A 24985-nucleotide genomic window follows, 5' to 3' on the forward strand; every position below is an offset into this window, starting at 1 on the left:
GGTTCTATGGAGATAGAATGAGCACTTCCGCATTCCATTGTTACAATGGCAGTCAACGCTAGTGTCGCCACTCTCTTGCTACATTAATCTGGGAAGGACTAACCTAAAAACCACACGGGGAAGCCAGCAGAGATGAGCTATGGTGCGGGTGTGTGTGTGTGTGTGTGTGTGTGAGTGTATGTTAAGAGGAAGCACTGACACATCACTATTTGACGTGCCTGGGGCAAAATAAATGGAGAAAACAAGAGTGTGGTGACTGGAAACAAAGACAAAGAGAGAGGGGGAGAGTGAGAGAGAGATGAGAGGCCTCTTGATTACCCTTTAATGACTAGTGTGGATTATTCAAAACCACCAAGATGAAATTCATGTACTCCTACTGAGCTCCCAACGCTGCACATCAAACCTCAAATTACACTGGCAGATCGGCAAGCTTCCTCCCTCACGATTCCCTTCCCCCCAAGCTATTATCTCCCCCTACCATCCCTCTCTCAGCCCCCCCCCATCCCCCCCACCCCTACCGTGGGTTTTGTCACTCTGGTCTCTTGGCATCTGAGATGTTGACTCATTCAATATGGCCGATTGTTGAAGTTTCTCACCCAAAACCCACTTACTGTTGTTTCACAGACACACACAAAGTAACTGTAGGCTACATATTATGTGCTAAAATGTGCACAGAAGATCCACACACACCAAAGGTTCCAACGGTAAGAAACCCCAGAAACACCAAATGGATTCTGATATCCATACAGTACTTCACTCAAGGGAGAAAAGGTTTGACAGCTGTCTAAGTTAAAAGCCTGATTTATACATGCCGAACACACGTCACACACCGAAAATAGCCGATCAACATCAATTTGCTTATTTAGGGGTGTGACAGAGGCGCACCAACTAAGTATAAATCATCCGGCTTAACCCTTTTCCACAGGATCGGTCAAATTCTCTCACATCTCAGCAGTTATACCTTCCTCTCCCTCAGCGTACACACACACACACACACACACACACACACACACACACACACACACACACACACACACACACACACACACACACACACACACACACACACACACACACACACAAAGAACCCCAAATAAGCCCTCAGGTGTGGAATTCCAGTCCTGCAAACGAAGGCCCACATCAGTTTCTCCTGACATGTCGTTTCCCGGCTGACACCCAAGACAGAAGAGGAGGAGGGAGGACAGCTTGTGCAGCCGAGAGCCGGGGGCTGTGGAGTGGAACACCTGAAATAGGCCTGTTTCCTGAGGGAAGGGAGGACACGGACGATGATAGGCCTGCCTGCCAGAGGCTAGATTGGCTAGAGTGATCGTGTAACAACAGCAAGCCTCTCCCAGACGGAAAGAGAGAGAGACTGTGTGAAAGAGAGAGGCGGGTGGGGGGGTATATGTGTGGTGTGTGTGGGGGGTGGTGGGGGTGCTCAGGAGCTGGAAAGCTGGCTAGCGGACGATTCCCAGAGGTCCCGGCTAGCAGCTCAGCTCCAGTCCAAACATGCCTGTCTGCTCTCAGGAGCATAGCCAAGGCAGCCAATGTGGCCAGCTATAGCGTTGACGTCAGGATGAACAGCACACAGGGCTTTTCTGGAATATCACAGGCAAACAAAAGAGAGCCTCTCCACTTGTGTTTGAATGTACAGCACCTCCTCCTCATACTCCACCTCCTCTCTCTCTCTCCTCATCATTCCATGGCAAATTCCAAGCCTTTTACATCGGCAACCCGGGGGCCATCTGGGGTGATTTGAGCATGCAGGGGAAGAGAGCAACCAGGGGAGCGGAGAGGGCCCCAGTTTTGTTGCCTTAAGACGGACGGAGAGAGGCCGGCCCTTCATTGTTCTCCTCCTGACGCAGCACCACCGGTATGTGGTGAGAGAGGAGGTGGAGAAGAGGTCACACACCGCAAGAACAAGGTGTGCATTTGTTCCCAAACACAGCCGTCGCGTTAAAAGGGGATTATATTCCATAGGAAACACAGGCAACATTGCAACCGAAACGGCCATTCAGAGGGCCGAGAATGCCCCTCTGTCAACAGGACCTCCAAGCCATTCCTATCTAGTATCTACCATTTTGTTTTGATTGCCGGGGAGCGGTGTGGCATTTTGTTAGCGGCAGCAGCCTTTGGTTGCTATGCAGTGACGGGGGAGAATATGATAAGGTGGCGGCCGAGGGATGAAGTGTGTGGAGCAAGGATGGAGGAGAGGCAGGAGGATGATAGCAGTGGAGGGGGAGAGAGCGATGGCGTTGAGGGGGATGGTGGATGTGGGAGATACGGGTAGGGTGTCAGAGTAGTGGCAGTGGCGGTGGGTGATGAAATATTCAGTGAGAGTGCGCCTCTGGCTCCTTCTACAGCCCCCCCCCCCCCCCACACACACACACACACACACATCTATAGCTGACAGTTTTATTTATTGGGGTCCCTGTGGTTCAAGGAACTCATTTGCAGTCGTTCTTCCTTTGCACACTAAGCGAACTAACGGAGAGAGGGTGAAAGATAAGGAGAGAGGGAGGAAGAGATGGTGAGAAGAGAAGCTCAAGCAAGTAGAGGGAGAGGAAAGAGAGAGAGAGGGGGGGGGGGGGGCTAGAGAGAGCCAGAGGGCTGGAAGCAGCACTGAGCTGACATTCATGACCAACTGAGTGGCTTTGTGCTGGGGAAAAGAGGATGGAGGATTGAAGGGCAGCATAGAAGGAGGAGAGGCTTCAGTCTCCTCCAGCCATATTCTGGCTCCGATGCAGCTGCTCTCCCATCAAATAGCCAGGTGAAAGGAGAGTTCAAAAGCCTCACTTATTAACCTGCCTGTCGACCTAGATGTTTTGATCGCACCGGGACGCCATTGATAAAGTCTCTGTATGGACACACACTGGCTAAAGATGCAATAACAGGCTCTCAAAAGAGAAGAGGAAGGTGAAAAAAAATCAATGACTTGCACCATGCCTCAAATCCTAAAAGTGCGCTGCTTGATCTTCAAAGGCCCAGTCAGAGCGATAGCTGCCTGTAACACTGCCCGATAAGAAATGGAGTGGGCCAGAGAAGCAAAGGAGGACCAGCGGCAGCTGGCCATCACTGAATTTGATCAGCTGAGTGAAAAGAGAGACCAGAATGGCAAAGTTCATAGAGATCGGGTTCCTGTGAAAGCCCACTCCCCACCTCTCCTGTCCAACTGTGCCGATGAACCTACTGACCAACTGCTCTGAACTTTGTCACCCACACAAACCCTCTGAAATGTTCAGAACACTTGAGTTGAGACAGACCTAACTCAAGATGGCTGGTTGGTTTAGAGTCTAGAGTCTAAACCAACCAGTCATCTTGAGTTAGCTCTGTCTCAAGTTAAGCTACAGCAAAGTCTACTACTTAAATTAATCGCCTCTTTCCCCTTCTCTTTCTATTGCCTTCTGCTCACTCTAACACTCCATCAATGCACAAATCATTACAGTGATTACTGCATTCTACCCTATGCTGGTGGGATATTTTCAATCTTCTTTTACACCTAGCCAGAAATGTGTAGACACATTGAAACAAACAAAAATGTTAAATTAACAAAAGTTAATTGAAGTAAAGTGGAAGTCAGAAATCAGAGGGAGAAAATAGTATGCATTTCGCATCTTTCTCCAGATTGTATCTTATCGACTACCATCTTTGGAGTCTGTGGTGCCAGAAGCCTCCCCCCACCCCATGGTAGTGTTCCTTAATTGGCTTCGGTAGACTCCAATTGGGGGGTGGGGGGAATTTGATACATGAATTGTGATCTTCTTGGCCTCCATCCTCCCACATGTTAGCTCATCTAGTCACGATGCCTGCTACTTGAATCACAAAGGCTTGTCACCGCTAGGGAATGGAAAACAATGATGGTCACGATTCAAAGATAGGAACACAAGACTCCCTGGCTGCAGAATTGGGGAATGCACAAAGGCACAGATGCATCAGAAAATGCATGGCAGCACACTGCGCACATGTATACTCACAAATGAGCGCACATACGCTTGCAAGCACGCACTCTCTCTCACACACACACACACACACACACACACACACACACACACACACACACACACAATAGGAGCAAAATCCTCTGCTAAATCCATCTCTCAATTGCTTGAACAACACACCTTGATTCTCTCCACCCATCCCAGCATCCCCCACCCACTGTGTCTATAAGCATCACAAAAGGGATTACACAGGTGCAAAAATACTCCCTCATCAGCTTATTAATGCAATTTTCAAGGATAGGATTTACATGAGTAGGAACTCAATAGGCCCTTTGGATGCGCATTGTCTTGCATTCCCTACACAATTTGATTTATTTACACATTCAGTGGTGCATTAATGTCTGTAGCTCTCATTTAGGTAACAGAATGGCATGTATTACCATTCTAAAGAGCTGAGGCTGTCTCTCTTTAGCTACATGAATATAAAAGCCTTCATTTCAATAGCATAGGGGACAATAAAAAAGGGCTATGTGCTATAAAAGGGGGAGGATGCTTTCATATTGACCAAAAGGCAGACTCAGTCATTTTTCTATTTCTTCTACTCCCAAATCCCCAATACAATTACTCTCCAATGATTTCCAGTAGTGTCCTTCTAGGTGATTAACTAGCATCTTGATAAGCTAGGTAAAGGATGCAGGACTGGAAAAAGAAACATATTGACCAACTGCATTGAGCTGTTTTACACACTCTCATCTACATGTACACTCCCAAGAAAAAGACAGACGTATTGTACACACACACACACACACACACACACACACACACACACACACACACACACACACACACACACACGCACACGCACACTCAATAAGTGCACATTATTTTCCACAACCTTCATAAATGTAAATCACTGGCAGCTCAATTTTTGTCGTAAACTGATGCAAGTTAAATCTCCCTAGCAGTACTATCAGTAAACAACCTTCTGCCTGCTCTCCTCTCATTCTCCCGCTTCCATCAGACTCCATCTCTGCCCCTCTATCTCTTCATCTTTGAGTCACGGGTACACTCATTCTCCCCAGCTTTTCCAACCTCACACGGTCAAGCAATAAAGAACAATGCCGTGATATGGTTCAGAACAGCCATTATTGTATATTATTTTTTGGTCTCTTTCGCCATAAGGGAAGCAGCGTGGGTATAGACAAGGGTGTGACCCAAGTTGACTCGTCACAGATAGTTAGATACTTCCCGCTTGCATCCGTCTGCTTCCAGATACAGTGACAAAGCCATGCGTTAGTCAGAGGCAGAGCTATGTCTTGTTCAGATATGTCCCTCCTGCCGGAGGAGGAAAGGAAGCTACAACAAACTCTGTTGGTTTTTGTCGGGCACAATGTTAGAGGGGGACAAGAGCATGAACAGAGAGGTAAACCCCATGTGTATCAACGTATTCCATAGGGAAACGGCAAAGGAGCGGCAACATGCTGCCTCCTCCGAGGGCAATCTGTGTTCCTCTTCAAGGCAAAATATGTCAATCTGCAGCAAGCCAAGCTTCCCTCCAGCTGGGCCATGCATTGATTTTGAAAACAGTATGCATCACTGTAGCGGCGGTCAACTGAGTACCACCAAGGACTAGGTAGAGAGGGAGGTCATGGTGGGGGAGTCAATCCTAAAGCCTGACCCTCAATCATTGTTTTGCATTAGAAGGTTTGTCAGCTGGGCAGGTTTGGTGTTCATGCTTTAAGACAGGAACAAAGACGGGTCTGTGTTGGGGGAGGAGGGCAATGGGGGATGGTAAGGGTGATGCCTGCCTGTGTGCCTGCTTGGCGTGGCTTTCATTTTAACATCATTGTGCATCAATGAGCAAATAGTCCCTGTGTGCAGAAAGAGGCACATGATCCTTTTTTCTGTCATATATCAATAAATAAAGACTTGACCACACACAATATTAGATCACATAAATAAATAGTACTTACTACTTTAATTCCCCTTTAGTTACATTATTTTTAGTGTGTGGGTCTTATTGGCCAAGCAGTATGAGAAATCCTCTTAAATATACCCAGTCAATTCTGTGGTGTGTGAGTGTGTGTGTGTGTGTGTGTGTGTGTGTGTGTGTGTGTGTGTGTGTGTGTGTGTGTGTGTATGTGTATGTTATGAGCGTAAGCTGCAGACACAGCCTATTTGGCAGACAGAATGAGACGGCAGTGTAGAAAATACCATTCGTTTGATGGACAGTCGGGAAGTAGTGGCTTAATACAGCTTAGATGTCATGAATTGAGATGCCAGGGGGGAATTAAGGCAGCCTGCGTCGTCCTTGCTATGGAAGCCAATCACCGTGGTCAAACTGAAGCAGCTATATAGGCCAGTTTGCCAGACACGCAAAACCACAGCACATTCAAATTATAGGGCCCTGGAAGAGCTGTTAAGCGGAAACGAGAGAGGGAGAAGGAAGGAGGCGAGAGGGGGGGAAAAAATCCCATTCCGATAATTGCTAGGGCTCCCTTTCCATAAAACACTTTCTATCTATCCTGCACCACAGAAGTCTCAAATAGCACTGGAAGCTGTCTGAGCTGGTTGGCTAGCTAGCCATTAGTGCTTTGTTCCCCAAAATCCTGATAGAAGAGGGAAACAAGATGATCTGTATGACTTCAAAGAATACACACTTCCCCTCCTAGCACTACATCCGATCTCTAAATCAGACCTCACATAACTAGAGGACAAATGGATGGATGGATGGATAGATGGATGGGTAGCAGGCGATCAGGGCTTAAACCCACTCACTGCGCTAATGCTACCACGGCTAGAAAAATCTACCCCGCATCTCATTCCAGATATTTTAGAGTGCATGGGCATATCAGTTATCCTATCAGACACTTTTAAGAGCTAAGTGCATTGATTGATTTTTGATAGCCCCAGAGTTGTTGAAGGAGGAAATGGGGGAAGCTTTTGTGTTCCTATTTTCTAATCTTACTCAGATCTGTAATCTCTCTGCAATCTATATCATTCCATTCCGTCTCATGAATTATAAAGAGGAATCAATTTCCTCAGATAGAAACAGACAAAAGCCGTTTCTGCCTTTATTTTAACCATTTGACCTGACTGACATCAGTCTTAAGTCTGCCCTTATTATCCCGGCCAGACTGTGACCAATAGCACAGGAAACAATGTAATAACAGTAGTAGTGCATAATACAGTAGGCCATTCCTGAGAAACAAGAAGCACACCTTCTGAAATTCTCTTTCACAGCATTTGTGATGGCAGTGTGAAAGATAGGGAGATGGGGAGAGAGAGAGAGAGCAAGAGAGATGCCTCTTCTACGGTAGCTGGATTACGGTACATGGAAGGCCTCTCTGGTGAGAACGACAGCCACTCCTGGTTACACAGCAAAGCCGTGCCACAATGATGGGTAAGGTGTGCTTCCAGCCCACCACCACAACTACACTGATGTGTACAGACACACGTACACACATTCAGACATTTACACACACCTACAGTACACACACCAAGTTATCTTCTGTCAGTACTATGAGAAGCATTCTGAGTCCGCACACACACACACACACACACACACACACACACACACACACACACACACTGAAACTGTCAGCCGGGAAAGAAGCCACACTGAGCCACACTTCCATATCAGCAACCCACATCCTCCTTTTAGCTAAACGTTGCAACAGAATGCATCCTTCTCCTTACAAATTCATTGGGATGTGTGGTGCAATCTGTGCATGACTGTTGCTGCATCATTGCTTATCTAGCAATATCAGCATTCAATTTCACCACCTTTTGCTGTCAGCAGCACACCAACTGCCTCACCAATGCAGTTACGCACTACTCAAGGTTACCCAACGCTACAAAGGAAGTCAACTTGAGTCAGTCAGCCAGGCAGGCAGTCAGCTGGAAGCGAGCATTTCATACGTCACTGCTGTTGTCTTGTGTGCATTCAACCATAGTGCCTCATTGCTCCCCGGTCAGTGAGGACAGCGCACTCTAAGTCAGTTTACTTTCACTATTGATCACATTGGTGAGTGGTGACTCATCGCAACATTCTGACTGAAATGCATACTGAATTGCACTAGTCGCACCAAGCTGCTATAAGCCACATCTATGGCACGCAGGGCCTGTTCTAGGCATGCCTGTGTGCTATGCTTCCAGGAACCCTATGCTAATATTGACTGAGACTGTTATCATCTGATGAGTCCTCTGTTACTGCAGAGTGTGCAGTCACTGTGCACTTCCTGGAAACGTGTGTGTGTGTGTGTGTGTGTGTGTGTGTGTGTGTGTGTGTGTGTGTGTGTGCAATTGTGTGGACAAATACATTGTTAAAATGTGTTATGCACAGGAGCAAGGTAAAGGTGGTATAAACAGTATTGGTGTCTGGTGTGTTTGATGTTGGTCATCTCAGCTTGTAACATTTGCCTGAGCTTGCTTTGCCTCACACACAAACAGCACTTGCATGCATTGCACACACACACACACACACACACACACACACTATACAATATACACATGCACACAGATGTTACTAGGATACTGGAGGGTGTTGCAGCCTATTACATCCTGACAGCTCACTCCTGCTGTCCAGCCTGGCTTGGCTTGTTTAAGAGGCTGAGATTAGTCAGGCAAAGAGGCTTGTGCTTATGCAGCCTGTCCCTCTCTCTCTCACTCTCTATCTCTCACATCTAGGTGCGTCTCTATATAAACACTATTTGTCTCCCATGTAAACATACACAAACCACTGCAAAGCTCTCTGTTTAAATTGCCACCATAGCAACGAAGTGAACGCACCAACAGTAGTTATATTCAAGTCATATAAATGTTGCAAAAGACAGTGGGCCATACCTGAGTTTCTGTGAGACTCTCCAAGGCTTGCATCACTGACTGTTCGGGCCTCGATGCTTGAGACTGCATTGCATAGAGGGGAAGGGGTTAAGAGAGTTATTAGAGACTGACTAAAAGAAAGAGTTCCAAGGAACTTAACAAATAGGCTTACATGTGTCTGCTGGAACACTGCTACAATACAAAGAAATGGTATGCAAAATTGCAAATAGATTTGTTAATGAAATCTGGTCCCAATTAACACCTGGAACAAAATACACTTATAGATATATTCTGCTGAGCCTTACCATTAATCCTGCTTCAACTGTTGGTACAAGTGTTAACTTGCTCCCATCTGAGATCCCTAGATCCTGGAGTTTTCCCGAACTTAGTCGCCTGCAGGGTTTGAGTGAACAACATAATTAGACCGTGCTGACATTATCTGCTCTTTTCAGATACAAAAACACCCTGCAGCCCTCAGAGTGGGGAGTTTGATAGACTTCAAAACTAGTTTGAAAAAGAGCTGAGGGTGAAAAGCTCCTTGAAAGAGTATTGATTAGGCTGTCAAATTTCAATTTCGAGTATAGAGGAGCTTGACAACTGTTCGCAGTGAATTGGCACCACTGCCACATGCCTAAGTGGAGGCGAGTATTGTTTTTTTTGTTACAACTCTGTTGCGCAGTACACCAGTATTATGACAATAATATTTGCATTAACCAGTTGAGCATATTCCATTCTAGTGTCCATCTTCTTGATACATTCTAAACATGAGCATATTAGATCTGTCCATGAAGGAACATTCTGTCTTCACCCCATCACTACTCACTCATACACTACAGTAGTGTGTGGGACAGGCAGTGTACAGAGATGACCTAAATGTCACCTCATGCAACTGAACAAAGGCACTGAGCATTTGGATTTACGGTGGGTCGACTATTTGAAGAGGAAGGGGATTACAAAAAGGGGTTTTCAGGTTTTAAAGGATGATGTGATTTGTTAGGCGATTACATGGGGGGTGGGGGACAGAGGCCGGACTGGAAAACAATGCAGACTGTTTGCATGTGATAACCCCCGGTCGTTTTTTTTAGAACCTGCCATACAACTGATAATAACTGGTTAATACTTCCAGTCTAAATGTAAAAAGGAAAAGGCTACGCCTATTGTTCATGCGCTAGCCTATAGTAATTTGAATGGTAGAGGTTAAAGAGACTACTGAACACTGGAGTGTACTCCAACTGATAACCAGTTTCGGTTGTCTTTGTAACCAGCCATTATAAATAAAAAGGTTAAAGCGTTTAACAACTCATATATCAGTTATATGTTCAATTATTCAAAACCACTCTCAAATATCGTATTCATTAAATGCATGATCCCAGAACTCCATCTGGAAGGAACAACACAACGCCCAGGATGCAGCTGGGTAAATGGAACAAGGGCTACAGTGCGCATCTATCATCGCTCATATCTTTACTCGGGCACGTTTGTTCATCCAAGTAGCCTAGTACCCCTACACTATACAGTATATTCGCACAGTAGCTATTAGCAATCCAATCGTTGTTCAGTAATGACAGACCGAACGATGAATAAATGCAAATATGTGGACCGTTTCGTCATTACTGCTCCAGTGACCGGTGTGTCCGTGCGTAATTCCAATGCCGTGCGTAGCATGTTCCCTTTAAATATAAGCAGCCGGTCAATCATGAACATCCCCGAGAAGTCATCCAATGATACATTTTAATAATAAAAAACGCGTTAAATCTCAGAAATCTCAACGCACATTAACATGCACCGCGTAGTAGCCTACATTCCATTGTACTGTATCATATGTATATAATGGTACATTACGTTTCTTTATGGAGAAGGGCGAGCCTCTCTTTGGGTACTTTGAGTCTCTGTGAGAGTCGTCTCTTCAGTCCCTCCACGGTCTCCTCCAGGGGCAGGGAGAGTTCGAAGCGCGTGCCGGTTGTGGAATGGATGTACAAATTCATGGAGGGTTCACTCGGGACAGCCTCACAGGACGGAGCCCCGCGACCGGTGCAACTCCGAGCGGTGGGATGCTGGTCCATTCGATAACCTGTGGTCAGAGAGGGGGAAGACAAGACGAGCAGAGCCGAGAGAGAGGCGGGTGAGATGGAGAGGAGATCCGTCACTTGGCTTCTGTCCGTGTCCGTCGGAGAGAGAGGGAGCCGATCTGTTACAAGCTTCCTCCTAGTCCTTTCTCTGTTCGCCGGGGGAGTCAAGGCACAACCCAATCCGTTCTATCATAAGAATATTCCCAGGAAAGTCAAATACACTAGGCTCTGTTGGGTTGTTTTGTCGCCGTTACCAGTGTGCAGCAAACCGACGTCTTGGACTCCTGGATGCTACTTAGGTGGTGGACAAATGCCAGGCAGAAACGCGTATTTGTCGGGAAGGAAAATGCCACCGGCGATTAATTACGCACGAGCACACGGACCGTTAGCTTGGTCGACAAAAGAAAAAGAAAACACGCCGAGGACGAACAAAAAGCTAGAGCTCCCTCCTGTTGGTGTGAATGCCTTGGCAATCTTTTAGATTATGTTAAACTGAAAAGCCTCGTACGGCTAGTAGGGCCCACTGTCCGCTGCGCTCTCATGCCCACGGCTGCATCTCCAATCAAACATCGACAATGTACATTGTCGAAGTATCCCACTTCCACCATCGACCCAAACACGCCCACAAACCGAGATAGGTTAACCAATCACACGAGCGCTCATTTAGTACACTACCGATTTGACCCAATAGAAAGAAGGGATCCACACCCACGTGGAGGGCAGGCGAGTTTAGGCCATTCATAATATATTGCAGCATTGATAGAGCAAAAACGTATCCAACACCACAGGAGCCAAGACTAGGCTTTAAAACGGGATACGGAGATAATACAAATAGAATACTATATATAACCCGATTATGATAATAGTAAATAGCACAAAGAATAAAGAAAGAACATCTTATTTTAGGGATATTTTAGGCGAGAGTAGCGTTCATTATGATGAATTCCCGTTCTGTTCTTTAGCTTTATAGAAGTTTATATTTGTACGTCTCTAAATGTTTTGATGAATTGAACAAGGTGGACCCTCTTGTAAACAAGTGTAATGCTTTATTGGATCGTCCACTCATCACAGTTAACAGTCTTTGTATCGAGTTGTGCTTGAATTGTACTGTAATTCTGCAAACTGTTAATACATATTTCAATCAATCAATCAATTCAGCTTTCTTTCTTGCTACTGTGTTGCGCAAAGCATAATAACATTTTGGTTATCAGCCATATGTTGATTGACGTCATTCTATTTCCCCTGACCTCAACGGTGTGTGTGTGTGTGTGTGTGTGTGTGTGTGTGTGTGTGTGTGCGTGTGTGCGTGCGTCTTTATTCTATTTTAGAATTTATAATATTATAAATTCTAAAATAGAAAAGCTCGCCTAAAACAATTTTGAAGTAAAACAATCAGTCTTAAATTGAAAACACCAGGTCAAATCAAATGGACGTACAGACAGTGAATCCTGAGGTTGTCTTGTCACTAAAACATAATACTCTATCGCCTCCAAGTGGTTAAAACAGGAACGTCAACGGATAAAAGTAGATATTTTTTAAACACCTGTCTTTCTTGACATTGCAGAAATTATTTTGTGATAATAATTATTCAGTGGTGGTGATTTAATTTGACCCCACACAACTGAAAACTGCATGCTCTAACATCCGCTAAGACGGTCAGTTTCTGAATCTTAATATTCGATCGCAAGAGAATATTAATTCACTTCACTTTAATTACCACATTCATCGATGACAATTTACAACCTAGCCTATAATTTACAAGTAGGCCTAAATCTACTGTAAGAAAGTCAATTAAATCACAAACTGTCTGACTGAGAATGAGGTGTGACAATCGTAATCCAATTCAATATGCCTATAATCATAAATAAAATAATGTAACATATGCTTACATCGTATCGTATCGTATCATCCAAACTTTAAATATTTACAAATGGCTATACAATATTCCTTCCTATGCGTATATCCAAGTTCACACTTCACAGACATTCTATAGAAGTTCATATTTATTAAACAAATAAATTATGTCTAAAATGATCTTGACGTCATCAAATGCTTACCAATTATTTTGGCGAAAACTTTAAAGCTTCGCGTAAAAGTCTTTGGTGTTCCAGTATGTTTCCCCAGCTTTGGCATGTGAAGTAGCCTATATCCTCAAAAGATGATCAAAGACTTAAATCCAAATATTGTAGTATAGTACTGTAGTATCCACAAAATCAAGTTCAACAAAGTCCGTGCGTCTCCTTCCTTCGTTCGCAACAAACTGGACCGCTGTGTGTGCACTCCCGTCATAAGGTGCCTATGACGTCCAGTCTGTACAAGCTCAGTTTGGGAGGTGAGAAACCTCTTGAAAAGCCTCTCGGATATGGGTGGAGAGAGTGCACTTCTTATGTCAGCATGTGATTTAAGGTAGCCCGGCTGGGCTCTTGCAACAAATGCGGCAGCAGCAGCAGCCACGCCAAGTCAACGTCGTGTGCTTGCCTTTCCAGTTTCGTAACACTAGTAGGAAAACATCTGTTTGCGTAAAGTAGCCTATTATTAGTGCCTCGAATCATGGCACCTTTCGCAACCATGTGGATGGATCAGGGTTATTTTTTATTCAAACCGAATAGCCTATCGTGCATAGCATAGCCTAAAGAGTCTAGTAATATAAATGTGACATGAAACTCAAACTGCAACGACCTTAAGAAAAAGTAAATGGAATATTACGGATATGAGGGTCGGGATTTTGCCAGTATACAGGGGTAAAAGGGTTACTTACCAGTAAGTAATAAGTAACATACATACAGTAGGTTAAAGAGGGACGCCATGGATACCAAGGCACTTGATAAACAACAATTGGCTGGCATGGATTCAGGTCGTTTCCAATGGCAGCAATTCCAAATAATGCAAAGCCTATTTCAATAGTAGGCTAATAACAATAACAAATTCTTGTGGTGTGCTCGTCAATTTTGAATGGCTATAATTTAGTTGGCAAATAACTAATCTGCCCTTTTTTAATAAAGCAGTGTAAACATAAATAATGCTACGTATAGGATTGAAATTGTATTAACAGTTTGCAGAATGGGTATAGTTCAAGGAAGGTACAGGTCAATACAAAATCTAAAAACTGGATGAAACCAGAGAAAGCACTAAGACTTGTGTACATTGCAATACATGCAATGGGACACTGAAGTTACTGAACCAACTGAAAAATGTATGCAAATCCCAGGCCAAGAGTGTCCTTCTGGTCTCTGGATCAAGAAAGACAAATCAGAACAATAAAGACATATAGCTGCACTTTCCTGGGGACACTGGCGGCATATCACTGGATGTAAGGCAGGACCAAAACAGCAATTGGGTCAGTGGGGCCGTGGCCCAGGGGCCCTTGGCTCTCAGGGGCCCTTCGAGGAAACTGGCCTGTGTGGTATTGGGTTTGAGGCCCTGAAATTGGCCATTGATTTAGTTAAATTTAGGTAAAAAAGATGACAAAAACACGAAAAAACACAAAGAATGTGCGCGCACGTGCGCTATGGGGGCCCCAAAAACACCACTGGCCCAGGGGCCCTCATGGGGGTTAATCCGTCCCTGATGGAAGGTTGTGTGTGTGTGTGTGTGTGTGTGTGTGTGTGTGTGTGTGTGTGTGTGTGTGTGTGTGTGTGTGTGTGTGTGTGTGTGTGTGTGTGTGTGTGTGTGTGTGTGCGCGCGTGCATGTGTGTGTTCATTCAGTCTGCAGTCCCATTGCTTGTAGTAGATTGTATCTTCAGTTAAGTTCAGTATAGGATCAGTGTATTAAGTTGTGATATCTTACACGCACGCACACACCCACCCACACACACACACACACACACACACACACACACACACACACACACACACACACACACACGCACACCCGTGAGAGAGGAGCGTGAGAGTGTTGTAGGGAGGGGGAAATCGTGATGTCTGGTGTCACTGTTAACACTGTTATCTCCAAATTACTTCTTGGGCAGACAAAGGTGCCTGTCTTTGCCTAGCTCCAGCAACACTGTGCTGTGCCCCCCCCCCCCCCCCCTCCCCCCCTTTACTCCATCTCACCCTGGGAGAGGCTAACTCGGTGAAAATGAGTTGGGGTTGATCAAACTCCCTTTCCTTTTGCATGACACACAATCGATGTATGTCATTCGAGTTTGCTTTCCAAATAACTTTGTTTTGGCAAGGAACAGGATTTGCATAAATAAAATAAACAGAATAAACCAATATTCTTTTCAGTAATGTCAACATATTTAGTACTGGAACTGTTTAAGACTCACAGGGTTCTTAAAATCTGTGCCATCACACGACAAAACCCCTTTACCGCAAAACCACTTTACTAATAAAAGAAAAGTGGATTATCATAACTAGACCTGTACGTGCCCGTCGGCCACCGGCCTACTTGAGAACGATGCAACTTGGGAACCTAATAATACCCGTTGTCAACTTGTCATAGCACCTTTTTTAACTATCTGTCTGTGCCCCTTTTGTGCCCATACTGTATATGGAGATCTCTGTATCTGTCTGTCTGCCTGTGCCTGAAGAGTGTAAACTGACTGTGAAAAGTGGACTGGTTAAGTAATCAATTGGCAGGTGTGGGGTTGCCATGGCAGTCAATTGGCTGAGGCAGAGGCTGGAAATTGCACAGATGAGGGGAGACTTTTGTGGCCGGGCACTAGCTGTACTCCCTGTGGTGGTTTGGAACGTGTGTGTCGAATTTGAAGTCAGTGGGGCAAACAGTTCTCGAGTTACGTGCATTACAACCGTACACATACGCACGCACGCACGCACGCACGCACACATGCAGACAGAGACATAGCACATTTATAGTAGGATATATTCACCGTCCTCACGGGCCTGTACCTGGCCGCCTGTCACACAGCAGAAAGAAAGAAAAGAGGAAGCAGGTAGTTACGCACAGGGCACAGGAAAAGCGGACCAGAAACCAGGAGAGTTAAGTATAGCCTACAACAGAAATATTGCTTGGCCTTCTGCACTTGGACTGGCAGGGAATCAGCATGGTGAAAGAGCCATTAACACGTGTAATGTAGTCAAAGTGCACTAACAGTGTATATACAGGTATAAATATAGTCCAAGTGTACATAGACTATCTTCCAACAGCTTAGAAACAAAGGAACAGTCACTATCACAGTGGATAGTGAGAAATATACGATATACTGTACCTGATATGATAAAGTTCTCTTACAGGACATGGGTGGCCTAGTGCAAAGTCACACAGAGCACCTGATATTGTTGGCTCAAAGTAGACCATAATGTAGGGTTGTTCTCCTACTCCAACCTCGCTCAAATTGGTACACATTATCTCTGTATGTGATCAAGATGTATCTGTCAGATTTTTCAGATTCTATTCCGCATACAGTGATGCAAAAAGGTTTTCAATGTAATGAGTCCCGGGATGCAGGGATGGTCTTATAGATGAATCCCAGCCCAGGGACATTTCATGAGTCCCACTTCAACGACGTTAGGATTCATATTTTGCCATTTTTCCAAATTGCAGCATTTAACTCCCATTTCATTTTATATGGTTGTAATGTGGTTATATTAATAGTACAGTAGTACAGTAGTGCATCCCGTGGGTGCAGAGGTCGTTGTTTTATTGCGTGCCTTAACTATAAACTGCGTTTTTGGGATGCAAAATGCACCCTATTTTAATATCTGGGCATATTCACACAGCGGCTATCTTGCCATTAAGTTAATGAAATGCCACCCCGTTGCCACCTCTCTTTTTCAATGCAAAATTCCAACATGGCCGCCCTGTGGTCTATTGGATTTCAAAGTTTGGCTTTCTATTGGCTTTCAAGTTTTTGTTACTACTCTGACAGGTTTTGTCCAAAACTCACACAAATCGGTACACATTATGTCAGGGTCATATGATCAGTATGTATGAGTCGGATCACGTTCCAATTGGCTATATACTTTTATATCTAACTATCTAATTTATAAAAACCTACACCGTCCTACACCAACCTCACCTAGAACAATTCCATGCTAAAACATACCAGGCAAATAAAACAATTCTGATTCACAATGCTATCTACTATCTTAATATGAAAAATTGTGATTAGGTATATTTAATGTGGTAATTTACAAATTCATCATCATCATCATCATCATTGTGGTCATCATATGTCTATGGGCCTTGAATCTATTTCATTACATATTATGCCTGCTCGGTGTCTCAGGATGCACCTGGATGTTCCAGTGATGGAGGAGGCTAGGACAGCCCCCATGCAGCAGCAGTGATAATGCATCATCACACATACTTCTGGGAAGTGCATTGACAAGGGAGGAAGGGCCTGTAGGCGGGCTGCGTAAACATTTCACATTGGATATCAGATCTGGTGCGACAGAGTGTGTGTACTGTGTAGTAACTGTGTGTGTGTGTGTGTGTGTGTGTGTGTGTGTGTGTGTGTGTGTGTGTGTGTGTGTGTGTGTGTGTGTGTGTGTGTGTGTGTGTGTGTGTGTGTGTGTGTGTGTGTGTCTGTGTGTGTGTGTGTGTGTGTGCGTGCGTGCGTGCGTGCGTGCATGCGTGCATGCGTGCGTGCGTGCGTGCGTGCATGCGTGTGTGTGTGTGTGTGAGATGGAGAGAGAGAGAGAGAGATAGAGAGAGAGAGGTTGAGTGTGTGGGACATGTGTGGCGTGTGTGTGTGTGTGTTGGTGTGTGTGGGCGTGTGTGTGTGTGGGTGAGCAGCATTCCTATCCATCAAAGTCACCAGTGGGACGCCCTCTGCCTTGGGAGAAAAACGAGCCATGCCCAATGCACTCAGCCAGCTGCTGTTGCACTCTACCACCATTTCATCCTGATTCACTATGAGTGGGACAGCCACACCTTGCCTTGCCCCACATACTGTACTGCATAGATAGACCATTATTAGCATGCATTGTACACTGTCAATACTCAGTGTTAAAGCTGCAACTTGTAACATTTTGTTCTAATTTCTAAACTAATATTAACTAATACATTTTGTTGACAAATGAAGAAGCATAGCCTTGATAATGGTACACATCAATACATTACACATATGGGCCCCGATTCATCAAACAATTTCCGAGCGTATCGAGATTTCCGACGATTTCTACGCTATGTGTGGAATTCATCATTTTGTTTTCTCCGTGTCTTTGAGCGTATTCTACGACCATTTTCGAGTCAAGTGACAGGCTGACTTATCAGGTTCGAGATCAAAGCGTAAATGCATTTAGCATGCTTTAGTCTTCATGCTGAATCAATTAATAGTCATAAACCTCAAATTAAATATGTAGCCAACATATAGCCGAAATCGATGTATTGTGTTGTGGGCCTATGCTTATTCTATGGTTCACATTTCGGTCTGACAGAGACAGACTTACAGTCACTAGGGCTAATTATATAAAATTATAGTGTAAAAAATAGAAGTCCACATTATCGAATGGCATCGGCATGAGGGGTTTGTGTGTGTATGTATGTGTGTGTGTGTGTGTGTGTGTGTGTGTGTGTGTGTGTGTGTGTGTGTGTGTGTGTGTGTGTGCGTGTGAGAGTGAATGTTTTGAGTTCAATTTTGTATACTGTAAATTGTAAAATGACTATTCTGTGTTCTTGTTCAGAAAACAAATAAAAACAAATAATGAGAAAAAAGAATGGCATCGGCATGTTTGTAAGTCGACCAGTCAAAGTTTTAAGCCAGCTCTCCAGCGCTCTCCTCCAATGGTAAGATCATGCCTTAATGTCGCTGCCGGCTGGCTGCCTTGCTGGGCTCAGAATGTTCCCCATTTTTACATGGTATTAATTATAATAGGCTACTGTAGGCTACTCGCTACTGTATTGATCTCATCATGAATGACATGCCTCAGTACTGAACGTCCATCATGCCAAGTGGCAACTAACTCCAGATGTCCCGCGAATCATTTTAATATTTTTGACGACATCATCAAATGAACCATTCATACTAGTATAGCCAACGAAGAAGGATTTAGGCTACCTTATGGTTGAAAATTGAAATAGCTACAGTACATGTCCAGAACAAATCCATTCCCCAGCCATTCAGACAGACGACAGTGTATTAATAATACAAAAGAGGACTTCCCCTCAATCAATGCAGCTCTGATAAAAAATATCGGATATAGGTGAGTGAGCAATTGTCCAATAGAAAGGGCCGCGGCTCAGCGGTCCAGGCACCTTGGCCGGTAGTCCGAGTCTAACAGTGTGCCGTGGGTTCGACTCCCGACAGCCTTTACTGCATGTCACTCCCCCATCTCTTTCCCCCATTTCCTGTCAGCCTACTGTATGGCTCTATAAAAAACAAAGGTGAAAGCCACAAAGAAAACGTAAATCGCATTTACTATGAAAACTAAGATTTCCCGTCAGTTCGTTGGTCTGTCACCCCAGGCATGACCATACAGTATATAGTGATGCCTCATGACATCACGTGACATCATCAGGGACGGAGATCCCTAGCCTGGTTAATAAACCAGACCGAATCAGCCGTTGGCAAAAACAAATTGCCTACCGGCGGATTTCGGTCTGGAGAGGCTCAATTGTACGCCCATTTTCTACACACGAGAACGTGTGCGCCCAATAGGGACACGGTATGCAATATGGGCGGGCTTTGGTACAGTGACGTTCAATGCTTGAGACCTTTGACTGACAGTAGCTCTGACCAATTGCGTCAAAGAGAAAATGTTTCCCTGGAAATGAAATCCAAGCTGAGCCTCCCCAGACTAATATCCCGCGGATCCGTGCGATATTAGTCTGGTTTATTAACCAGGCTAGGAGATCCCCACGTTTTTCACCTGAGGTAAAATATTTCCTGTTTGCCTTATATGGCGTGAAATGGGCGTGGATGTTCTATTACACGAGGCGGCACCAGGTGAAACGCATGGGAAAGAGGCGAAATGAGCTTCAGCCGCAATACGCACAGATGAAGGCAGGTACGCCACCTTAGGAAATTTCGTTCTGGCCCATTATTATGCTGAATGCTAGTACATATATGAGAGTGTCTCTTGTGTAGACACACAAGCACAGACCTGCATATAATGTACTATGAATAGAACATTCAGATAGATTAAACGTACAGTGTAAGAAAAACAATCCATTCAGGCCTGAGTCAACTCATCACCTTTTATTCTGAAAGCGGAATAGCACTTCTGCTTGTAAATCTGTGCTTGTCACCAGCCCTGTTTGTTTAAGAGGTGACGATAAATTAATTGAAGGTGAGCTCATGAAAGCACACCTTGTGTAATAAAGGTAAATGTATAGTTGAATTAAGCTCCTTTGAATGAATCCCGTCTGTTGTATGCATTGCAGACTCTATGCTGTCAGTCTTGTCAATTTGCAGTATAATTGGAGATATTTTATCTTCCTTATCTAACGTGTGGTTGTCACCTGCCATGTTTGTTTAAGCAATGAGAAATTGATTGAAGGTGAGTTCATGAACACCTGTCATCGTCTTGTGTAATCAAGGTAAAATGTAGTTGAAGCCATGGTTCCATTTGCTGGGTAAAAGTATAAAGGGCTTAAAGGAGAAGGCCACCCAAAAACGTTTTTAATTTCAATCAATCAATTACATACCATACCATGAAGCCTTGAATTCATTGAGATTTTAGTTTATGTCACATTCCTGAGTCAATAATTTGATGACCGGCGGAGTCTCCGGTAGGAGACTTAATTGAGTCTCCTATACTGACCGATGACCCGGCCATTGAATTATTGGCTCAGGAATGCGACAAAAACAAAAAGTCTGCATGAATTTAACTACTCTTTTTAGTGGTTTAAGAAATCCCCCCACGTTTTTTGAGGGGCGCAATGCCCAGCTTTCCTGGTCTGTGTGTGTGTGAACACAAACATTGGCTTGTGATTGGCAGTGATCACCCCATAGCGATGATTGGCTGAGCAAAGTACATAAAAGGGTGTAAGCTCACTTAAGCTGCAAGAAATGCCTTGTCCAGGCGTCTCTTCCGGGTTTTTAAACAGCTGATGGATAGAAATGACGCTTGTGTGCGGCTGCACGAACAAAAAAGATATGTCAAAACTAGAACATGTATTGCGATCAACTGTAAAGTGTCCATGCCGACACAGGTCAGCATATCGTTAAACTGAGTAGGTTTACATGAAATCACCCAAAACATGTTATTTTCACATCTAGCATGCTTGTTCGGCAACTATATGTCTGTGTTTCCCAAGGTGTTCGATTTGGTGCAATCAACATGCAATTAGACTTTCATCAAAAGATAGGAGAACTAGAAAAAGTGCCCTTCTGGGAACAGGTGGAACCAGGAGGATAGGAGTGTGTGTGATGTTTGGCAAAATGTTTAGAAGTATTATAAACATGTTTTGTGTGTGTGTGTGTGTGTGTGTGTGTGTGTGTGTGTGTGTGTGTGTGTTGTGTGTGTGTGGTGTGTGTGTGTGTGTGTGTGTGTGTGTGTGTGTGTGTGTGTGTGTGCGTGTGTGCGTGCGTGCGTGCGTGCGTGCGTGTGTGTGTGTGTGTGTGTGTGTGTGTGTGACACTGTGACTTGACGTTACTCTGACGGCAGCAATAGGTGTAAGATGATTTTTGAGTGGTGCAACCACTCCAATAACCAGCAATGTCCCTATGTCCTAACCTATGTCCTGATGTTTAGAGTACCAATAGGGGGTGCTGTTGCACCACTCGCTTCAGACTGGTCTGATTTTTGGATTACCGGTAGTCTGAAATACCAAGAGTTTGGCCGGTACAAATGTCATTTAGGGGACCGGACGTAGAAGTTTGGCAGGAGGTATCTGCCAATCTTCGTGATCAATCAGCCTGACAGCACCTGTGCGGCCTGGCTAAAGGATCGACACTACAAACACTCCTGTCTCTGCCAATGACAATGCAGGCGGCAACTACCGGTACACACCACAGTGCATGCAGGAAGCCTTGATGGGATGCATTAAGGAAAGGTTTAAGGAACCAAGGGCTGGGAAGGAAAGTGACATAATTGACTTACCTAAACACTACCCAAGCTGAGAGGAACTCGCTGCAACTAGTTGTAGCAGATCTCCCTGCCATGGACACAATCTACACACAGCGCTGTAGGAGGAGAGCACAGAGCATTCTTAAGGACTCTGAGGGACTCAGGACACAAACTGAGACACCACAAGGCCAGAGAGCATCTCCACCCACACAACACGCATCTCGAACAGATTCTTTCCCTGCCACTGTGCGATTAGTTTAACTTTAGATTAGCGCCTTTATTCTGAAAACGTCCCTGGTAAAAGTAGTGTTAATACTCACCTGAATCCACGAGGAAGGGTGAAATACCGATACTTACTTGAACACTGTGTGCATTCTCTCCTGCTCCTGATCCCCTGTGAAAGAAAAAGTGAATAAATACGCCAATGTGAAAGGGGCATTCTCTTCCTATTAAAATCTCATACTATTAATCTATTCACTTTTTCTTACAGCCCATAGTGCATTGCGTACATGTGTGCATAAGTTCCTCTTTCTCTTGCTGTGTTGCCAGTTTTGCAAGAGAAACAAGTGGCCGGGTCTATGAAAACAAGCACAAATGAAAATAGCTGATCTACAAGCTCACAGCGACACATTGTGAGGTTGTACGTCCGTTATTTAAAAACACATTGAGAATAAAGCACTTGCAATAATTTATTTGCAAGTGACTTTACAGAAAAAACAAGTCAAAGGTTGCTTAGAATAAGCAGACGTGGCAACACGGCCTGAAGGAAGCAAAGCATACACAAGGAGCCCCAGTACCTTGGCGGGGAAAAACGTGGATTAATAGTAATTCATGTTAAAGGTTAAAGGGGTCTATTGGCCAAATAATGTGGTTGAGAAAAAAAGACAATTGCATCAACTTCATCTCTCCATCATTGAAATGGTGATTGTAGGATTTGATATAGGAAGTGTGTGTCTGCGTCAGGGGTTGGGGCAACTAAGATATATAGGGGAGAGTTAAAAGAGAGTGTGTGTGTGTGTGTGTGTGTGTGTGTGTGTGTGTGTGTGTGTGTGTGTGTGTGTGGGGGGGGGGGGGGGGGGGGGCAGTGGAATGAAAGGCCTGTGGTCTGGGGTGGGGCTCTTTGGGGCTCTGATCCAACACCTGCAGATGGAGACCTGTTTGATGTGTTGCCTGCTCACCCACCTGGCTCACAGCACAGTTGATTGATGACACATCTCTGGCGCTATGGCTTTACACGTCGATGCAGACAAAGTATGCCAGAGAGAGTGTTCCAGCCCCAGCCCGAGAAAGAGACTGAACAGAGCGCAAAGAATGTGTAATGAGGGGGGCAAAAAAAGAACCACCAGTGTGACTAACTTATTCACAGATTACAGTAACAGCTGAATATCACCAGGGTCATTCAACTCCTATTCGACTCCTATTTCTAGTAAGATAACTCATGATATCCCCATGGCTTGTTGAATTACTGAAATTTGTATGCAGGTTTTTTTTTTTTTTACCACTTGAATCCACTTGCTGACCGGCTGTCAGGGGCTGTCAGGGGTTTATATGTGACCATACCATTAACACCCTATATTAGGCAAGATTTGTATATTTTCATTATGCTTTATGTAGCATGTGACATGTCAAACTAGAGGGCTTTTATGATTCTGAATCCATTCCAAGCATTAGTTTTGCACAAAAAACACTCCTTGGGCTAAAAAAGTCCATAGCCACTTGCCCAAATGTGCCCAAAATGTGCTGATCTCATCACATTTGTGACGAGATTTGTATCTCGGGATGCCGGGCATGGCATCGTTTGCAAAGGTAAGCTAATCTCGTTCTCTTGGGGGCGGCGCTTAACCAGTTAATGGTAGGCTATATGGTCACATATAAACCCTATAAAAAAAATTGCTCAATGCTGACAGCCGGTCAGCAAGTGGATTCATGAATGTATACAATATTTTAGGCCAATAAAAAAGACCAAATTTTACACTTTAACAAAAGAAGCCTGTTGGCGCTGCCGGACTACAATGCTTTCCTGTTATTTTTCATTGAGTCAAGGCTTGTCTTCCCAAACATGAGTAATCTCTATACAGCCCAAGCAGCACCCAGGGCGCAGTGGAAACCGTCCAAGCATATTTCACAACAACATATGGCTGTGTGTACGTGTGTGTGTGTGTGTGTGTGTGTGTCTGTTGTGCACACGTGCATGTGCGTCTCTTGAGTGTCTCATGTCATGAGTATCTTTAGTAATTGCGCAAGATTTCAGATTATACGTCATTGCGACCTTAGTCAACACATTCCAGGCATGCATGGTAGGTATGACTGGAGCAATAATGTACCTTATGTACTAAGTGTGAAGAAAAGAACATGCTATTTGTCAATCATTAGCTTGTGCCTGTAGTCATAGTCATAACCATAGTTGTATAATGTGACTATAGTCAGAGGTGCGGTGCTCATTGTGCCCTCTGGCACAAAAACAATATTCACTATAATAAAAGTATTTGCGTGAAGGCTTGTATTTGTACAGTAATGTGTAATCAGTGTTACTAACGTAAGAAAAAGTCTCATCTGACAATAAGTACAGGATGTGATGAGCGTCCTGTAAGTCTTGTACATGAGTAACATGCTACTTCTGTTTACTCCATATTTTGTGACATCATGCCTTTGCCCAATCATTCTTATAGTTCACACACAGTGCAATCCTCTGTATTCATTTAACTCTATGAGAGTGTGCAAATTAAGGAACAGAGTGTGCAGCACTCTGTTTTCATGATAGCATGAACATGCATCTCATCCTATGTACAGTACATGGACATTACTCTACCGTACTCTCAAAACCTAGAATCTGCATCACATCCACTTTACTGCACAGCCTAATCCAAAATGGTGCAAACCTGACACCCCCACAAAATGGACATGGTAATTGCTGCCTTTTATGGCAGCAGAGCCTGTACGTCTTCTCACACACCAAAAGGCCCACAATAGGACTCAACCTAACTGGACTGAATGTGCTAAATAAGTTCATAAAATCCACCCACATGACACAAGACAAGCACGATAAGGACCTTTATAGCTGTGAAACTTGGCTGAGCTGGGAGGCTGTTAACTCCATTTATTTATTTGTTTGTTTGACAGCTGGTGGCATATTGTACCAGAGGGACTGGTTGTCTGAAAGAGGGCAGGGGTGACGGTATGGACGGAATGAAATAGAAGAGAGAGAGAGAGAGAGAGAGAGAGAGAGAGAGAGAGAGA

At 44.4% G+C, this 24985-nt stretch overlaps 1 protein-coding gene across 1 annotated transcript in view; it reads right to left on the bottom strand.

Moving 5' to 3' along the window:
• Positions 1-13140, bottom strand: part of midn (midnolin) — a 29577-nt gene extending 16437 nt beyond the window's left edge. The window contains exons 1-4 of the mRNA XM_083768155.1: positions 12889-13140; positions 10605-10833; positions 9068-9155; positions 8784-8846 (exon numbers count right to left, since the gene is read on the bottom strand). Of these exons, the coding sequence (XP_083624281.1) occupies positions 8784-8846; positions 9068-9155; positions 10605-10833; positions 12889-12964 (456 nt within the window). The 5' untranslated portion in view covers positions 12965-13140. The remainder of the gene's footprint in view (positions 1-8783; positions 8847-9067; positions 9156-10604; positions 10834-12888) is intronic.
• Between the last annotated feature and the right edge of the window lie 11845 nt (positions 13141-24985).

This window comes from Protomyctophum parallelum (assembly GCF_964188405.1).
Source record: "Protomyctophum parallelum genome assembly, chromosome: 6".
In the NCBI taxonomy this organism is placed as follows: domain Eukaryota; kingdom Metazoa; phylum Chordata; class Actinopteri; order Myctophiformes; family Myctophidae; genus Protomyctophum; species Protomyctophum parallelum.